General features: G+C 37.8%; 1 protein-coding gene across 1 annotated transcript in view; it reads left to right on the top strand.

The window, feature by feature from the left end:
* Positions 1-20,819, top strand: part of Dad (Daughters against dpp) — a 65,707-nt gene that overhangs the window by 16,584 nt on the left and 28,304 nt on the right. The window contains exon 3 of the mRNA XM_003694672.4: positions 9,519-9,605. Coding sequence (XP_003694720.3) covers positions 9,519-9,605 — 87 coding nt within the window. The remainder of the gene's footprint in view (positions 1-9,518; positions 9,606-20,819) is intronic.

The raw sequence follows: 20,819 nt of genomic DNA, 5'->3' as shown, positions 1-20,819 counted from the left end.
TTATAGGGAAGGAATGTTCGTAATCCTCTTTCGATTCGAAAACGGAGAGTTAAAAAATTCGTTGCGTGAACTGCGATCTTAGATATCGCGTTCGAAATTTTTTTTTCTTTTTTTTTTTTTAGCCAGATCGAATAGAGAGATACGCAAGGGATTTAAGGGATTTTAGAATTTTGTGAGAAAATCTATGACGGACGGATAAAAAAAAAAAAAGAATGGTAGCCGTAATTTACTAACGAAAGTGTTAAAAGAATATCTGATCCTAATTTTTTCATCGAGTAGTTGTCGAAAATAGATGCAAGTCGACGATATTCGAGACTTGTCGCGTTCGAATTTACCAGAGTCAAAAAATTGGAAGAAATATTTACGGGCGGGCCTCTCTCCGCTGTCTCATTAATTTTTTTCCGCGAGATAATTATGGAAAAGATGCGCTGATCGATAATTTTTAAAAGTCATTCTCGATTAATTTTTCGTAAAAGGAAAAAAAATAGAAAGAAGAAAGAGGGAAACGAGAAGCATGTGTAAGAAGAATTTCTGCGGAGATACGATTTATTTCCGCACGTGCTCTTTGCACGCGCTGTCAGCGACAGAGTTCCAGCAACGGTTGCGCAAATTTCAACGAATACGACGAAGGACATGGCACAACGCAGTCCGTGCAGTCCCTTTCAAACGCACGAGGACAAATCTTGTTCGTATTGCGTTACGCCGCGCTGCGTTTTTAAGCTTCCCGCTCTCGATTCAGAGCCCGTCCTGAATCACCGTATTGTTCCACGGCCGAGACGACGGCTAATGCTGATGACATTCTATCGTTCCTTCAATTAAAATGGCAAACTTAACGGCTGCAATTACCGGCCTGTTGGAATAAGGCATTCTAATTTTGTCGAGAACATTTTCACGTTTAAAAAAAAAAAAAAAAATTACATATCTGTCGTCGTTTTGACAGGTTTCGATAGATCTATCTTATTTTTAAAGTTAAATTTTTTTTTCTTTTTTTTTTTTTTTTTATTTTCAAACCGTGATGAAATGCGTGCATACAGATAATCTTGGATAATTTGACTGCGTCGTTTGATATTCCGCGCGTCTTTATTATTGTATCGTTATCGTTGCATCAGAACTTTCCACGAAACTAGATTTCAGATTGCAAACTCTTTTTTGTGTACACTCGCGTTATATTACCAGTGCTGAAACTTTTGATTTATAACGTTCGATGTTATTTGTGTGCATTTAATTATTATCTGCCCAAAGGTATTCGCGATAATCGATGGATTGCTTTATTCTCTGATTGGGAACAACAATAATAAGTGTATTTTTTTTTTTTTTTTTTTAATTTCGTTCGTGCCTGCTATTACTCGATCATATTTTCTCTCTCTTTGTTTCGATAGAATTTCCCGAAATGGAAATTTTCGACGTAGAATTTATTTATATATACGATTTGAGAGACGTTTGAAAGTGTTAAAATTTTATCGATTTTTAAAAAATAATTTCAAAAAATATCGATTGCGTTATTCTTGAGTTATTTAGATTCTAAATTATCATTGTTAGGTAAGTAAAGATATTTAACAACGGTAAACTTATCAGTTAACAGTAATTTATGAATTACTAGATATACGTATGTTGATACACGTGGACTTTTTTCTGAATATCGCTATGCATTTATGCATTTTTTATGCATTTTCAGCAAAAATCATTTTCCATCTAATCGAAGAATATTTATCGTCTCACGATATCATATCCGATAAAAACTCCTCCTCCTTTATTTTTTTACAAAAAACAACAAAGAAACGAAATCGAAATCCGAGCTAGAAATTCCAGCTTCTTTCGTTTCTTTTATACATCCTTTCTACGAATATATATTCTCTCCAATTTTTCGTCATATTTCACTTCGACGAGCCATCCCGTAGATATTTTTAAAACCCGATCCTGGTCAACAGCTGGTCAACGCGCCATACCTTTAAATTTTGCGCGGGATCACGTGTCAGCGACCGAAATTTGCGCAACCTTGAAAGAAGGAAATACCCGTGGAAACGGGAGGAAAAGAGAGAGAGAGAGTGAGTGAGAACGCTTGGCAGCCGGTACACGGTTAAGGGCAATACACGTAGCAAGGCGCCTTAGCGCCATCCTTAGGAAGGGACCTGGTACCGGTAATACGAACCTCTCCAATGCACACAACGTGGCGGGCGCCTGTCGCCTGGCTTTTATGTTTCTCTGCTCGTTTCGTCGTCCTTGATACGCTTCTCTCCTCCTCTCTCACTCCTACTATCGCGTCTCTTCTCGATCTCTGTCTCTTTATTCCTTCTCCAACTCGCTCTTTCCCTCGTATATATATACACATATTTGTTCTATCTTTTTCTCTCTCTCTCTTTTTCCTTCTCGACCGTCTTGAATCTTTCTCTCTCTTGCCATTCGAAGTACTCCGGTCTTCCGTCGCGCTTACGCTATCTCTTTTTTCCTTACGCCTCTCTCTCTCTCGCTACTCGAAGTACTCCAGCCTCGCTATCTCTTTTCCTCTCGGCCGCCTGAACGCTGCCCACTCGGAGGAAAGGAACGAGCTGAAAAGTACGCACTCTTCGCCTGCCTCTCGATCGTTCTCTCCCTCTTTCCCGCGACGACGTCCCTCGACGAGAGCTACCCGGAGTCGTTCTCTCGAGGAGACGAGGACTCTCCTTTCTCTCCCTCTGTCTTTCGGCCTGTAGCTCGGCCGCCGCTAGCTCGGTCCCAACCCGTGCCTTCAAAGAGAGGCGGGAGTGGCTCGAAGCGCATTCCGTTGCTTCCTTCACCGTCCCGATCGCGCCACGATCCTACCGAAAGCGCTGCGCTGGTTTCCGGATTAACCATACCCGATACGTCTCTATTTAATCGATCGATCGATCCTATTTCTTTTCGAAATTTTTCTTCTTTTTTTTTTTTTTCCAGAGTCGAATCTTTGGAAATCCGTAGTAATAATAATAAATTTGAAAGATTTTGCAAGATTTTTTTCTTTCTTTTTCTTTTTTTTGCGCGCGAGATAATTAAAAATTAAAAATTCAAATTTTGTGCTCGAAATTGTGTTAATAATTGGATTACACGTTGGATACTTGTAAATTTTATTTTTATTAATTTATTAATTTAAAAGTTTTGAATGTGAACAGGAAGTGAGGAAATTTCATTGGTAGGAATTAATTCAAAATGTTGCAAACGACGATACGCCATTAGATAGCATATGCTGTTTAATGCTTGTTAGTTTCTGTAAACTCATTGGTGGGTCGTATTGAATGAATTGCTACTTCTAATATTAAGGTCGGCTCGTTTCTCAATCTCGCAATGAGAGAGAGCCTCGGTGTTTGATAAGTGGGTTTTCTTGTACGTGTATAGGACGAGGAATTACAGAATCGCCATATTGTTTTATTATGTATTATTATAATGACTTTGAAATAGCAATAGAGATAATAGAATAATGTATTTAGTGTGCGAGGTGATTACTTATATACGACAGCATTTCTTTGAATTCCTTTGAGAATTAAATTTACAAAACCCAATCCATCCAATCATAATGATTAGATAAACGTTATGCGTTTCTTTGTACGTTTATCGCTCGAATTTTCTTTTTCTTCACAAAGATGTCTTCTGAAATCTGTCTATAGACTCTGATCCATCAGTCAAAGATGTTTGCTCACGTATACGTAATTTATAAATAAATCTCACGATTCTTCTCGATACACAAAAAATTACGCGGATCCATAGAACAGAGAAGAAATTAATAAAGGCAACGATTTTTCATTTGTTCGTTCACTCAGGCCAGCAACGATCGATCGAATATCGAATTCTTGCGAATCGGACGATAAACAATAATAATTTCTGACAATTTGAGAGGATGAGATCAAGCAATGAGATAGGTTTGGCTGAATTTCTTCGTTCATCTTCAACGAAGGTGCGCGAAGACGATCGAAAACACTGTGCAAACACGTACATAAACGTATTTGCTCGCGATCAACGCAGTGGTAATGGGTTGCCAAGTTTACGTGTCAATTTATTCCTTATCGACGAATAAATATTTGTACACTGATTGTCCTCGATCGCCCCTCGTCTCCACGTTTTGTAATACCGAAGAAATTTGTATCATCGACTGGGAACCGTTTCTATCTGTATTTTATAGAATTTGCGCGCTTTGCCTGTTTTCTTCGACACATTTTATCTTCTCACAAATCTCGATTAATTATTCGACTCGTTAGGATAAAATAATCCGATAAGGTATTTTTAAAACTAGAAGGATGAAGTTTCGTTTAAATTTATTCTTTTTTGATTAAGATCTTAAGAGAGATATCTTTGGAAGAAAATATCAAAGTGTTGGCAAATTTAGAAACTTGTGTGCTCAACGCATATTAGAATTATTTTTTTACCTTTTAAGTAGCAATTTATAAGAGAATCGTTTCAAATTAAAAATGGATTAAAATACAAAACACGAAAACTTTTCGTCTTTTGAAAAAGAAATAAATATATTTTTGTACGTTTAAAATATGTCTAGAGAGAGAGAGAGAGAGAGAGAGAGAGAGAGAGAGAGAGAGAAAGAGAGAGAGATGTTTCTCATTTCCTGACCTTCCTTAAAATAAGAAGAAAATAAAGAATCTCTAAAAATATTTTGCGATTCGATAAATCTTTTTTTAAATTTCTCCCAGCTATTATAATACGAATCTCTTTCATATTCGCTTAACAGATTAGTTCGATTATTTCCCTCCACCTCCTTCTTTTTCTTTTTCGACTCGAAATAAATTCGCCGAGAATCGAGTGGCGAAGGAACGAAACTATGAGGCCGAAGCGAGCTCGTGACGCATATTGGGACCGAGGATATTTCCATGAAATCCCTCCTAAAAATACTTGACGGATGTTGAATCTCGCGGCTACGTTTCTCCTTTTGCTACTGTTACTGCCTTCCAGCTCTCTGTTAGCGGCAGGAAATGCTTCTCTCCCGTAGGAACGAGCCCCAGGAATTCGAGAAGAATGCGACCGCCCTCTCGTCCGACTTGTTGTCCTCTGACGTCATCCTCTCTTTTAGTCAATGAATCCCATCTACCACGGTCTCACCCTAAAACGATTAGTCCTTCGGCGATACTTGGGATCGTAGGAATTGGAATCTGCGTGAAAAATTTCGTCGTCAACCTCTGAAAGCGAAACCCACTCGAAAGCAATTTGTATAAGATGTCGAATATCAAAATAATAATTATATTTTTGCACAGTTTTAATAAACGATTCATAATAATTCTTTCCGATTTGAATCAAGTTATAATTGAGTGGAATCGAAACGATTATATTTTTCTCAAATTTGTATCAACTTTTTTTAAATTTAAATCCGAACAATCTTTCCTCTTTTTAACCAAAAGGATTTTCATTGTTCAAGATATTATTATTCACTTTCTTGCGCGATAAAATGTCTCTGCTCTCTTTTCTTTATTTTTCTTTTTTTTTTTTTTTTTTTTTTTTCCCTCAACGACGACGAAAAACTGTCGGTCGCGTGATCGGGCTCGTTTCGCCCGTATAAAATTATGTGGCGTTACATCGTGCTGTTAATAACGCCTGTAACGTTTCTCCTAAAGTAACCTGGCTGTAATGATCTTTAAAACAACGCTTTGGTTGGCTCTGATACGAGGAAAGTATCCGGTATTCTTGTCGTGGAACTCCACGTGTGTGGCTCGGTTTGTGCCTGGAATCGATTCGTGCCTGGAAATTTAAGATTGGATAAGAAAGATTTTACGAGAAAGAAAAATGAAGTTTATTGCATGAAACATTTTTATGAATCGAAACGAGAATTCAAATCATATTCAATTCTGACGTGGCAATTCGATGACTGATAACTCGAGAGTTTATTTAATCAATTGTTTCGTACGAAAAATTTACATTTACCAATTTAATCAAAATACTTGACAAAATTTTAGGCGAAATTTGCGAAAACAATGCGTTACGAATGTGTTTATCGAATAAAGACTTAACGCTAATGGAGAATCTTAATTAAGACGTAAAGAGTAATAAAATTATACAGCCATATATTTAATTTATTCTACGCCTGTTTTTTCCTCGATCGAGGAATAGCGCTTTAATGAAGATGAATAGCGTCTTTTCACATCAACCCACATTTTTAATAATATATATATATATAATGAAAATTATGCATCATCGTTGTAAACTTTGTTTGAAAAATATCTACATTAAGGCATTGATTGAACGTGTGAAAACGTATGCTAACGTTAGTTTTCATCATTTTGGAAGAATCGTCTCGTATTAATCGTATTATTATCTCGTAACAAGATGCGCGTTTCTATTGTAGTTGGAATAATAGATAGAAGCGTGCATTTAACTTTCTTTTACGGAGAAATTGTGAAGAAATTATGAAGTTTGAAATAACATTCGTAGAAACGTGCTGCGCACGCACGCGTGTTGGATATATCTGCAAAAGATAATGTTAAATAAATTATGTAAACTTAAAATTGCACAAGCGAATGAAAATACAGGATCGAAGGAATGTGTTGGAAACATATTGTTGCGTAACGTTTTATTATCTTTGCGAGCGGAACACTTAACGATTTCATCTAAATTTCAATTAATCATCCCATCATTGACGATCGATATTCTCTTATTCTCCAATAATACGATTTTCCTTTCTGAACTTTACTCGGTCGCGCATTGATTCGTTGCTTACACGAAGTTTTAACGAAGCATTTCATATCTCAAAGTAAGATTCGAATATATACATGGAGACATACGCGACAAAAGTAAATAATTTTATGCTAATGTGATAGTTTTTTTTTTTTTTTTTTTTTTTTCCCTTTACAATGTATCGTTGTATTAATATCGAGATTGAATAAGTTTCCATCGAAAAATTGTCGATCGACTCGAGAAAACATGTCTCCGACAATGGAACGCAGTTCTTCGCAGGATAAAATGAAAAACGAAATCCCCGCGATTATATACGATTGCATACCGAATTCCTTTCTTCAAATCCAAATCCCAAAGTAAACAATTAATAATCAATGAAGCGGACGTACAAGTTCTCGAGAGGAGTCGAGATCAGAATTTCTAACGTGGACAAATATAATCGAGCCTACGTGGTGTCGTACAGGTGTCCAAGATGGAAGATAGGCATTCTTACAAGTGAATCAGTTGGTCGTTTCGAATGTTAAACCAGAGAAGCGCTATGTGTTACGCTGACGATGAATTATCCACCCACGACTGGCCATTATTTTAGACGATACACACTCGTCACCCTTCCTCGCGGTTCATGGATAAAATTTCCCTCGAGAATCTTCGCCGAACCTAGGAATTCTTGGAACTATCCTTTACATCGCGTCGCGTCGTTGCTCCATCTCTCTTCTCGATCGCTTCGAATTCTTGCAAATTACTTCCGTCATTAATCATCTGTCCTGGTATCTGGCAATACCGTAACACTCGCCCCTACGATGCATTGTAAAAATAGCTTTTCGCGTGTTTTCTACTCTGATCCAATGATTTCTTTGTGGAGTTAGTACCGATATTCAGAAATATCCGTTTTATTTATGTTACTCTGTCGATTTAAGTGTTTCCCAATTTTTCTCGAATTGAATTTCGAAATATTTTATTTTCATCATTTTTTAATAATATCGAGATTGGATAGACGATTGGATAATTTTTGAAATATAATTTTCAATTTATTAAATATTGTTATCTCCTTGTTAGTTTATAAAGTATTTATAAAATAAAAATTTCAGTGTCGAGAAATTATATTCAGTTTGATGTCATCTATATCTATCTATGATTAATATTAAAAATTATTCAGGCATGTAGTAGATCGATATTAGATTCTATATTATATTACGAATAATTAGAAAAATGTTTCTAATCTTATCCTCATCGTTTCGAACAAAATTTCCTATTTTCCTATTAACTATCTCGCTGCAGGAATTAAAGAAAACAAATTGGCGCCATATAAACTAACCTAAAAGCTCACCTAATTTTACATCAAATATTTTGAATGTAAGCTAGCCTTCCATTTTATTAAAATAAACGGGTAATAAAATAAACTTCTCAGTCTCAAAGACTACCTTCAAATTCAAACTTCGTATCAAAAATATAACATCGAGATTACACGAGAGCTGGCCGCTTAATCTTTTCAAAATTTACATTTAAAAAACACCAGATTAATCTTTTTATTATTAACGCATCGCGAGGAGGAGAGGAAGAAGAAGAAAAAGAAGAAGAAGAAAAAATACATTAAAACAGGAATCAACAAAAGAAGATATCCTTTCAATACCAAGGCGAAAAGGCCAAACGAGGAAATTACCACCGGTGCTATTAATCATCGTATTTGCATTTTCCATCGCTAACTACGATATTCTGCCCATGGCAGTTTTTACGATTATGGCATTACTTGGTAGCATTAAGTAGCATTCGTCCTCACTGAAATGACAATAAAAAAAAAAAAAAAAAAAAACCTTTTGTTTAACATTCCTCTTCCTTATATTTCTTCATATCTCTTCGACCAATAATAAAAATTATTATCATCGAAACAGAAGATATTCAATATACACTCTCGAGAGCGAAACAAAACAAAGTCTTAAAATTCGCATCCTCCTCACCACGAACGAGCCAAGCGCATCTTAAATTTAGATTTGAAATTTAAATAAAAAAAAAAAACAAATTTTTTTCTTTCCCTCGCTTTACGGACAAAAGAAGTTTTCCACTAGGAGAATAATCCCAGCCAAGAAAATCTTGGTTCGATGAGGATGCGGCTTAATGTTTTCGCGCGCAGTTATATACGCGTTATATACACGTTGTTTGCATCATACTGGTTCTAGGAAGATTCGTAACGCTTCCCTCTTTCTTTCACGTCCATAAATAAGACGCGGATCCCCGACATTCGCGATCGAATATTCGCTCGGCTGAACCGCGACACAGGATTCCACCACGGCCTATTCCATCTCTTGGGATGTTTTAGCACTCCATTACCGATTCTTCGAAACACCGGTCGCGGTGTTTGGTTTTCTGGTCAGTTCGGGATACGAAACTTATAAATAGAACGCGTTGATTCTATATTCGAGCTTTCAGACGTTTCATCCCCTTTCGTTGTTTAACCCGTTTTAACTAGTTCCAGATGGGGAAACAAACGAGTTTGGGACCCAATCCTTCCCAATTCGCGTATCTGAGAATTTCTGTTCGAATCGATTGATCGATCATTGGATTCGATAAAAACTTTTAATTTATATTCTATTGGTACAGTTCTCCTGAGTAAGTCTCGAAGATCGAAGATGAAGCATTTCACAAAAAAAAAAAAAAAAAAAAGAAAATCCGCGTATTCGAAATTTTAATAATTTCGTATCAATGGTCTCTCAGATTACAAGTAGAATTGTAGAATTTAATTGTTTAATCGGATTCTAATATTGTTGAAACCAACGATTTTTCTTCACGAGGCTCGTGAAGGGACGGTTGAAAACGAGAAATCGAAAAAGAAAAAGAAGGAAAAGCGAGAGTGATCCTAATACACGAGGGAAGATTCTAAAGGGGTTGCCGTTTATTTTCAGATCGTGCGCCCAGCGAAGGGGATCAACGTCGGTGCAAAAACAGCACACCCCTGCCGCTTCCCGGCTCCCTTACCACCAACGGAGAAGGTAACTATGTCCTCAAGGTTATACATACCCTTTCTCGTGTCTATCTCCGTCGTCTCGGCCGTATACACGCGCGAAAGAAAACACAGATTGCGTAGAAAAGGAAGCCGCCAAATATCCCATCTCGTTCATCTTCCTTTATTCCTTTCGGGACGAGAATCTCGTGTTTTTGAAAAATATTCGATTAATCGCCACCGATATATTCGATTCATTTTAATGAATTTTATTTATCATCGAGATTAATTTTCGAGATATAGATTTTAATTTAGATAAATTTGCAGTCGATTCTTTTTTGTTTTTTTTTTTTTCGTTTCATTTGAACAAATTTCTTTGCCAATTTTTACTGTGTAAAAATGTGAAAATAAAATTTGCATTTGATCGATGTACTTGCAAAGGGATGCTTAAACGGATGACGGATGATAGATCGCGATGGGGATATGATATTTGATAATATTTAATTTTAATTACAATCGTTACAAGAATTGTTTATAATTGAACTTTGAATTCTTATCTTCGCGTTTAAACGAGAACTGAATTTCTGCTGGATAGATCAATCTTTTAAAATCATCGGATGGAAAGAAAAGGATTATCAGGTTTATCATCTTTATGCAGTTCAAAAAATTCAGTCGATGACTCGTTTGTTCACCGTGTAAAAAATTCTGCTATTTCGCAAATCATCGGTACCGGTTTGAATATGCAAAAGTGGAGTTAATTTTAATATTTTGCTTCGCGATGCTTGGGCAAGCTCGATTCGTTAATTTTTTCTTTTAATTAAAACGATAAATTGTCGCAAGTTTTTTTCGCATATCGTTTAATTTCAATCAAAATCCTTTTTCTCTTAATACGAAATATCTCAACGGAGCCGCGATACACCACGGAGATCACCGTCCTTAACCGGCTTCGTTTTGAAATCCGTGGATAATACTCGAGTTGCTTTGTTGGCACATGGCCAGAATCGGAATAATAGCGAGTTTGGCTAAAAATAACAGGCGGGATGAGAATAAACACGTAGGGAAATTTCTTGGAAAAAGTGACACCTGAATGTACGACGCGAATCGACAGAGTCAACAGAAGCCTCGATCCTCGAAAAGGATCTCGGAACGAGAGATCCGGGCGGACGAACGGTTAATAATCGGTCCTGTGTAAAAAATGTACACGGTGTAAATGCCGTTCATTAGGCTTAACGGTTGTTCGCTGGGTACATCGATCCTTGGGCTACGCCATTGGTCGGTGGCTACGCCTATATCCACGTGGTTAACCTTGAACGATGCTACGAACCATTTCTTCTCTTCGTCTTTCGCCGCGTTTTTCACTTCCGTGTCCAAGAGAACAGAGCATCGGAAAGATTCCCGGCTGAACTGGTTTGCAGGTCCGCGCCGGGACTTTCCGTGAGTGAGAGAAAGAGGAGAAAATGAGAAAGAACGAGAGAGAGTGAGAGAGAGAGAGAGGAGAGAGAAATGTTAAAAGAATTACTGACCGGGATACGGCAAAAATTCATCTCAGAAGAGTGGTCGTTGGATCGGGCCGTATTCCCTCTTGTATATTTCACAAGGATGATGCGTTTTTGCCGGATCCGTTTAATTTCTCGGAAGAATGGAATATCGTTGTGGGAGCATTGCGACGAGAGGAATCGATCGTGCACCATCGATGACCGCGTTTCTTTTCGTTCATTTTTTTTTTTTTTTTTTTTTTGTTTCGAGTATTTTTGCTATATTTTTCTTCTTCTTCTTCTTCTTCTTCTTCTTCTTCTTTTTTCCTTTTTTTTTTTATCCTCCTTTCGAGAGTTATTGCAAGATAAATATTTGTTTTAGGTTTTAACGTATGAGATTCTCTTCCTTTTTGCTTTTTTTCCTTTTTCTCTTTTTTTTTTTCTTTTTTCCTTGGTTAGCAAGCCTGCCGAAGCACGGGTGACACGGGTCAAAAGTGACTTACGCCGGTTAATTCAATACTTATCTAATTTTTATTGCACGTGGCTATTTACCTGTGAAATTCGTTTCTTGCTTTTTCATACGGTTAATTTATTTACATATTTTCAGCCGAGCGATAAGTACACATGTGTTTCTCTGTAGTTTTATGTACAAAATAATGACCGTTAAAAATTGAAGTCATAAATATCAAAAGTGTATAATTATGTAAATCTAGTAAACACGAAGGAAGAAGTATTGTTCAAGGAAGTAATAAATTCAATGATATTACTTTTAGTATTGTTATTTAAATGAAACATATATCGTTGAAACATTTTAAAAGCTAATTCCTTATTATTTTGTAACTACAATTTCTCGATATAAATAATTATTGTATCTCTTCGTTACACGATTATTTAAAATTATCGTCGCGTCACCTACTTCGACGACTTATCTATTTCGAAAAAAAAAAAAAAAAAAAAAAAAAAGAACTATATATATATTTAAGAATAAAGCAACGCAACCGTTTAACACGACACAATTATCATCTCTCCAACCTATTCAAAATTACAAAAAAAACTACCGAACTGAAATTCCTTCCTAAAACTTCGAATTCCTCTTCAAAAAGAAAAAAAGAAAAAAGAAATCGAATCTCAATCAAATTTCCAAATTTCCATTACACGGCTCGGCTCCATCCCCCGCAACGCAGAGCGCAATCCTCGAAACGCGAGATCGAACACACGATCAACCACCTCGATTTCGGCCTAATCACTCGGCATTTTCCCACACTCTCCTCTCCCTCCCCTTCGACATTACGCTTCGGTCCGTTTAACACGCGCCGCGATGCAAAGCCGCGATTACGCGGAACGGAGGATTAGCTGGAGACGCGAGGTTGCTCGGCAAGGTCAAAGATCGGCATCCTTGCCTGCGATTTAACGCTCACGACGGCTGCATAATTCCGAGCAATATCTCCAGCCGCTCTAAAAATACGCGTCCCGTGAGAGAAGAGAGAGAGAGAGAGAGAGAGAGTACTCTTCTTCTTTCGTTCTCTTCTTTTTCCCTCTCCTCTCTTCGCTCTTTTTAATCCTCTCGTGTATCGTGCGTGTATACTTTTTATCATCGTGGCGAAGTTTCACCAAAGCGTATAGATCGATCGTTATATAATTAGCTGATCGACAATCTAACTTGAATTTTCGGAGGAAAGAAAAATCGTTCGAGAAGAATTAATTTAAAAATCAATCTTACCGCGTGAGATGAAAGTATATAAATATAATTGGGTCGATACGAGTGCAGAAAATTATCGCATTTAACTAAGTGTCATTAAATGGCGACATCTGTGCGTGTATACATATATGTATGAAAACGCGTGAGAACGAAGTGGAAGTGGTTTCCTTTAGCGTTCCAGAGAGGTGACGCGCGGCCAGATTTTCACGCGTGACGCAGCGCGCGCGATTTTCGTTTTTCAATACGAGGCCGGTTCGCGGAAACGAGGGAAACGACGCTTTTGGCCACGATTAGAACGAGGAAAGCGGCCGACCGATTCTCACCGCGCACCGCCCTCGAGATCGTTCCACGAATTTCTGTTATCTTCGTCGAGGAAGATCGACCTCTCCAACTTTGCCTGATTTTTGATGGATGAGCATTGAGGTGGCGGAAAAATTTCCTGCTCCTTATTTATTTTTCTTCTGTACTTTCGAAAAGCAGCAGCGAGTTTGGAAGTTTCGTCGGATTCGATGAAGTTATTTCGAAAATTAAAGAAAAATGCATGCTTATCTTTCGTGTTTATTCCTTTGGTTGAAAGATTCATCGAGAAATTAAATTTATTACGAAGGCGAAGCGAGAAATTTTGAAATAAATTTCGCTGGTATTATTAATTAACGCGAGACACGTACATCGAACTGTAATCGTAAAAGAGTGCATCGTTCGCGAGAAACGTATTAAGCGTGAGCAACGTGATGCGTCCGTAAATTGCTCAATACTCGAGACGCGGTCGGTGAGATAATTTTTAACGCCTCTTTTGATTGTCGTTATCTGACGATGTTGCATACTTTGTTTTTATCACCGTCGGAGGAGACAAGCTCCCCGAGTTTTATGAACTACGCGAATCGTTTTCGTCGACTGCGCATCGCTTCTTGTACACTTGTAACTTGTCTCTTAAAAATCGAGTTGCGGAAGAAAGAGAGAAAAGAAAAAGGAAAAGACAACGATGACGCGAGATTAGAGAAGGAATATTAGCAAAAATTGTGGAAAATTCGAGTCACGGTCGCGTATCGAGAGAAGCTTCGTGCTATCTGGTTTTACCGATGCAAAGGCCACTGCTCTGTCGACGTCACACGTACGCCAAGCTGGCAGTAAATCGCAGTTGTGGCGAGTGTTCTTACGCGTATGGGAAAAATGCCTGAGACGAGAGGAGGAAGAGGAATGTATTCGATGCGAATTCTCGTATTTTTCTTTTTTCCTTTTTTCAATTACAAATGAAATCTTATTGCGCGTTGTCGTCCTCTTAAAATTCCTCTATTCCTATAGAGATCGAACAAATTTACCACCAGATCGGCGTAATATTAATTATAACGTGAATCGCACGATATGCAATTCCACGAGAATCGGCATTAGAGCATTAAAGCGAGTTTAACTCTAAAAACGTTCTTACCACGGTTCATCGCTTTCGATACGCCGAGTCGTTACGATATCACGTGTAATTTGCTATAGAGAACGTGATACACGCTTGTTTCCTGATTCGTTGGTACTACGAATTTCATTTGGCACGAAACAGCCGAACCGCGGAGCAAACCGTGTACTCGATAAAAAAGAAATCGCGGCTTACTGTTTCAATAAAGCGTGACATAACATCATAAATTATTTTTAGTGACTCGGGTATGTACATTTCTTTCGTGACAAATTTGCCAACTAAACAAAAACACCGACAGAAAACACATTGTGTATCTGCGAAACGATTTTGTTATCATTTAACCGGAATAATAACCGGAATTTTATTTGTTTGCGGATAGATTGTTCCTCTATTCGCTTGCGAAAAAATTTAAACACGCAAAAAATCATAAATAAAATATTCTTTACGATACTTGAAACGAGTATCTCTATTTGATATTTCGATTTCTTGAATTTCTTTTGCGGTATAGTAAAAAATTAGAAAAAATTCGAAACGATGGAAACGGAAAAGAAAAGAATCTTGGCTTAGGAAATTTCTGACAATTAAATAAGAAACAAATTCAATCGTCCGATTCGTGCCGTTATTTCTCCCTTAACGACGATTGCACGCCGTTGCATAAGTAAAGTATACTCATTAATTTCGCACGGCCAAAGCAAACAATGATCACCTATGTTTCAGAAAGCATTCGTTCAATCCGCTGGCAATCGGTCAAACAGCATTTCATAAACAAGAAACGACATATCTGACATGCCCAGAACCTCTTTTGTATCAAACGTATTTTGTACCAGCACGTAGTCGAACGAAACCTTGTGCGCTTCTGTTATATTAATTTTCCGATATAACAACTTATACGTACACCTTTCAATTCTACAGTTTAAAGCAAAGTATATTAAAAGTACATAAAAAAAAATAATAATAATAATAATAATAATAATAATAAGAATCTCAAAATTTCAATTCGCAAAAAATCCTCCAAATAAAACAATACTCATCCATTACTCTTTCCAAACGCAACGAAAGTCCAACCGCGCCAACGTGCGTTCTATACCATATACGTTCGAGATGCACCACGAACGAAACAAAGAGCATTAATAATAAATAATGACGTCAAATATCCATCCGTCAGTGGCAAACGGAATCACGATCGTGTCCAGTTTCAGGACGAGGCGGCAGGTCGCGAGGAAACGTGGTGCATACACCGATAGGCCGGTTACGGGTAGGAAAGAGAGAGAAAGCCGGCTCCCGGGATGCAGGTTTCAGAATGGCATAATAGGTCGGCTAAGGTGGGTGGCATTCGGCGCGACTGTTTGAGGGAACAGGGGGACCCTGGCGCCAGACAGCTGCCGCGTGTCTCGACCTCGCTCGCTCGCCTCTCCTCTCTCCTCTCCACCCTTTCTCCTTCCTTCTCATCTCTCTCTTTCTCTCTCTCCTCCTCCCTCCTTCTCCCTCTCTCCTTCTTTCCAACCACCTACCTCTGTAGTCTTCTCTCTCTCTCTCTTCCCTCGCTCTTTCTCCTTCTTTCTTTCGTTCCGCTGTTCTCTCTCTCTCTCTCTCTCTCTCTCTCTCACTCTCTCCGTCTCCGTCTCGTTTCCAGGTTATACGTAAGTATCTCTTCCTTTCACCACAGCCGTACGCCGAGCATCTTCTCGTCTTTTTTCCTCGTTCGCTCGCTCGCTCCTTCCCTCTTCGTTTCCACAAGCAGAGAGCTTCGCTAGGTTTACGTATGTGCACACGAGAGGCTTCTACATGTATGCGAGACTGACTGACTCGAGCTGAACTCGGTATTTTATTGATTTATTTTGGCGCTAGGCCTCTCTGTCGCGCTCGGTGGCGCGCGGTCGACCGGCGACGATCGATCGAAACGTGTGGTGGCCGTCTCCAGCCAAGAATCGCGAAACGGTCGATTCATGGCTGGTTCGCGTCATCACCGCACTCCATTGGGCGAGAGATCGTCCGATGTCGACTTCCGCTCTCGATCCAAATATATGTGTATTCGTGAATCGATTGAAAAATTTTGTTTCAAGCAAAGTTCGTTCGTGTTCGTTTTGGATTGATACTTTTTGCGGAAATGATCGATGAATTTTTTTAAAAATCGATAGAGAAGATCGTTTAATCCATCTTGATGAGGAAGCATGACTCGTTTCGAACGAGATGAACGGTTTTTTAACAAGAGAAATACCGATTCGTGAAATTGATCGTCGATTTAAAATTGGAAGCGTTTTTATGGATATTCGAGTGTCGATTTCTTGAATCGATACAAGAGGAAAGAAAACTTCCGGTCGAAGGAAATAGACAACACTTGCCGATTTATCGATAAAACGTTCATTTACAAATGTGATATATTAGAAGAGATCATAGGACGAGAAAGAAATTCGTAGATACAGATTCAATTTAGATCGGTATGAAGTTGACAGTTGGATAGATGTTTCGAGGGAATTTCGAGGGATAAAATTGCGCGTAGAGGTGGGATTCTTTGAAATTCCGCGCGTGGTGGCGACATCACCTTGGAAATCTTGATTAAACCCGATCGAAAGGCCGATCACGTTCGAGAATCTCGGTTGTACTCGTCTCTTTTGGCGATCCCGAATAACGTGTGCGGTGTCTACGAAAATAGCTTCATTTATTTTCCCGCCGGATCGTGGGATATGAATTGAATGTTCTTCAACGCCCCGCGTCTCTGTCGGATATGTTCCTTTCGTTAGATATTTTCAGGCTCCCGGTCGAAAATACGTTTTCTGTTATGTGGACTATTTCAAATAATCGGCGGGTTTCGTATTTAAAGGAGGAACACGCTGGATCGTATGTAAAGGGATAGCTGTTTCTAGTATTCTTACGACTATTATTAACACTGGAACTGCCAAAATGATGGATTTTAGATTTCCTTTTTTTTTTTTTTTTTTTCCTTTTTTCTTTTTTTCTCGGTTATTGCAAACGTATACACGCATGAAGGTATAACAGATACTTTTATAGATAGATATTTTTATCGTATTAATTATAATAATAGTTCGCGTGTAATATCATTAATCGAACTCTTTACACTGTGAGATCATCCCATGTCGTGGATCAACACTATTTTTCCAAAGAACCCTCGAGTAGAAAAAGAATTATAAAAGAGGGGAGAATTAAAAATATGAAGATACACTAAGATAAAATATCCTATTTCTATTTTTTTCGAAGCGTTTCGATCTTAACGCCTTATTTTAGAATATTCGTTATCGCTATATTTCATATTCATAGTATTTATTGGCCAATCAAGATCTGCCTAAATCAAGTGTAAAGTTCTCTCGTAAATCAGAAACCAGAGACCGGAAACAATGTCTAGCCAATTTCAATAAATCGTGCACAAAGTATCGACGACTCGTTAATAAAACATGGTGGAACACGGACAATTTCCATCTCGATCAGACGTAAATCGTTCACCGAGGCACAAAGTTCTCGCATGATTGTTCCCGAAAGGAGCGCAACATCTCACGTGCCAATTAGGCATATTTACAACCCTGTTTACCCACCAGGAATTTTCGAATCGCGACAAAATCTTGTGCCAGTGGCCAAGATCGTTTCATTCCAACTCGTGTGTAACGAACGGCCTCCGCGCGTAATGCACGGAAGAAGAAAGGGCAGGAGAGAAAGAAAGAGAGAGAGAGAGAGAGAGAGAGAGTAAGAGAGTAATGGAAATCCCTCGTTTTTGCCAGAGTGATAAATTCGTACGGCGATATCTGATCCAAGTTGCGGCATAATATTTCGTACGAATTTCCGCGAAAGTGTAATCCGGCGTGGAGTATGGGGGTTTCCAACATGTTGCGCACCCTGAAACCGCTGAATAGAGACAGATAACCCGGCATTGTGCAGCAACAGGTTGCTCGTGTTTTCTCTTCTCTACCAGCCGAGGAGATCCCTCGATCTAGGACAACCCTCCTCATCTTTGCTCCAAGGGAAATTGTCGCCACAGCCCGTTTTTCTTCTTTTTCAACGAACCGGTGAACCACTTCTCTTTCTCCACTTCGCTCGTTCCACTCCTCCTCCTCCTCTTTTTCTTCTTCCTCTTCCATTTTTTTCCTCCCCTTTATCTACGTAACCTACGTCTTTCTCTTGCCTCGTCATTTTTTACTTTTACTTAGGATTATTCCATTATTTTATTTCGCGCGACTATCACGTTTTGTTTTGCGGATTATTCGATTAGTTTCAGTTTTCCAATTGCTTTTTTAATGTCGGTCGTCGTCGGTGAATGAAACGATGAGTTTTATTCAGTTGGGAAAAGTTGTAATTGATTAATGACAGCCAATGATGATGCGGAGAAGGGAAAAAGATATTATTTATGAAACGGTTGATCCTCTTCCCCCTCCTCCTCCTCTTCTTCCTTGCCATTTTTTTTCCTTTATCTACTACGTAACCGTCTTTGCCTTAGTCATTTTTTTACTTAGGATTATTCCATTGTTTTACGGATATTAGTTTTCCAGTCGCTTTTTTAAAGTCGATCGTCGATGAATGAAACGATGAGCGTTGGGAAAAGTTTGTAATTGATCGATGACAGGCAATGATGATGCGGGAAAAGATATTATTTATGAAATGGTTGATTGATCCCGCTCGATTTCAATAATTTCGATGATATGCCTTCAAGGCCAACATTTCGAGTAGTTTTAAAAAAATATACGCAAGAATATTTTTAAGTTTTCGTTATTTACAAAACTCGAGATATAAATTTCCAGATAATTTGGAGAATTTTAATAGAATCGTAGGGAAGACAATTCCTTATAGAGATTTCTTCTTTGATATTTATCTCCGCGTAGATCTTGATTTCGATTTCGTTGCGATGCTCCCCCAGTAGGATATCTTTGCCATAGGGTCAAGGACACTGCGGTGAACTCGGATCGAAGTCCTTAAAGGGGAGAGAGAGTTCTTCTTCACAGAAGGATAAACGAATACAAATGTTCTTCCACGCGAAGAAATTTATCCTCCTTGTACGCATGAACGTGATTGTTTATCACAAAACTTCTTCTTTTTCTTCTCTTGTGCAAAATAATTTCTTCAATTGAACTTTTTTTTTTCCTTCCAACAGATAAATTCTAGAATAGAAATCAAGAAAAATCAATCGATTTATAAATTATTTTCCAATTCGCCAAAAATTCTACATCGAACTACGAAATTTATAAACGTATATCGTTTATAAAAATCCAAAGAAGTAATATTCTTTTTCTTCTTCTTTTTTTAGACAATAAACTGTTATATTATATTTGAAAGGTATCGAACATACAACGTATCGGTATAAAACACCTGTTGAAACAAATTATCTCACGAACAACGCGAAACGGAATAGCGCAAAAAAGGAGAGTTTCCCCAATTACGAGATAAAAACGGCGACGATCGTACGCCATTTTACGCATTTTCTTCTCGCTTATTGTGGAACACGGGACTAATAAGCTGAAAAATTAACAGATCGTTAAACATGAAAACAAGTGGAAGTTAAAACGTAGCAATTAGTCCCTCACGAGTTCCATCATTTTCATCATTCACTCTGACTCATCTAATTCGTTGATCTTTTTTCTTTTTTTTTTTTTTGCCCGTCTCGTTCCATCCATCTCGGAAACAATCGAAGATTTTTTTCTCTTCGAAAATTTTCCTCCCCTCGTTCATCTTTGTATCGATCTCTTTGCTTGTTTGGGAGAAAATAGAAATGGATGGGGAGGAAAAAAAAGAGGAGTGAAGAAAAAGAAGAAGAAGAAGAAGAAGAAAAAAATAAGTAAAGAAGAAAATGAATTGTGGCCGAGGTTACGATGCACCGCGAGGGGGAAAAAGCCAAAGGTAAAAAGTTCAAAGTTACATACGCCGTTGCGGTTTGATCGTTAGAGTTAATTGCCGGTGGTTTTGTTTATTTGCATTTTACAAGTTGGTATTGGGAGATTTATGATCCTTGACGAATGGCTTTTTTTTTTTTTATTTTTTTTATTTTTTTTATTTATTTATTTTTTTTTTCTTAAGGAAACGTATACGCTTATGTGATTCACCGTGAGTACTGTGGATAAAGGAAATTGGGATGAAACGGGGGAATACGATTTTATAAAATTGTTAACAAAATGGAAAAGATTAATTTTTTGTTTTTTCAAGATAATTGATTAATTATTTTTTAACGTCAATGAGATGCAAATCAATTTCGAACGAATGAATAGGTTTGTGAAAAGGATTATAAATATTTAACAGAGATTGCATAACCATGTTTTAAAACACGGCGGATAGGAATATTTATGCAAAAAAAGTTAATTCTTTCTTGATTCTCATTTCACGATTCGATATGTTTTTTCAACTGCCGATAGAACACATCGATGGAAATCTTGTGTATCTTATATGATTCGAAAATATATCGATCAATAATGTTAATGAATCAGAGTAAAGATGGATCGTGTCGGAAAGCATGTAACATTGTAATTATTCAATAACTTTTCGCGTAAATATCATATTGTTATCAATATCTTTTCATCAGATGAAAAAAAGAAAAGCATTTGTTTATCGTCGATCGATGCACGAAAAAGAATTATACAAGTTATACAACGAAGTTGAGGATGGCTTTTCCTTTTTTTTCTTTGTTCGTTTTCATTCTCTTCTCTCTCTCTCTCTCTCTCTCTCCCCCTTCTCCCTATCCCATAAAATGAA

Source organism: Apis florea, unplaced genomic scaffold (genome assembly GCF_048593485.1).
Source record: "Apis florea isolate Af1SG1 unplaced genomic scaffold, ASM4859348v1 contig_2293_pilon, whole genome shotgun sequence".
NCBI lineage: Eukaryota > Metazoa > Arthropoda > Insecta > Hymenoptera > Apidae > Apis > Apis florea.
The sequence above is the reverse complement of the archived record's forward strand: the minus strand, read 5'-3'. Positions and strand labels throughout refer to the sequence as shown.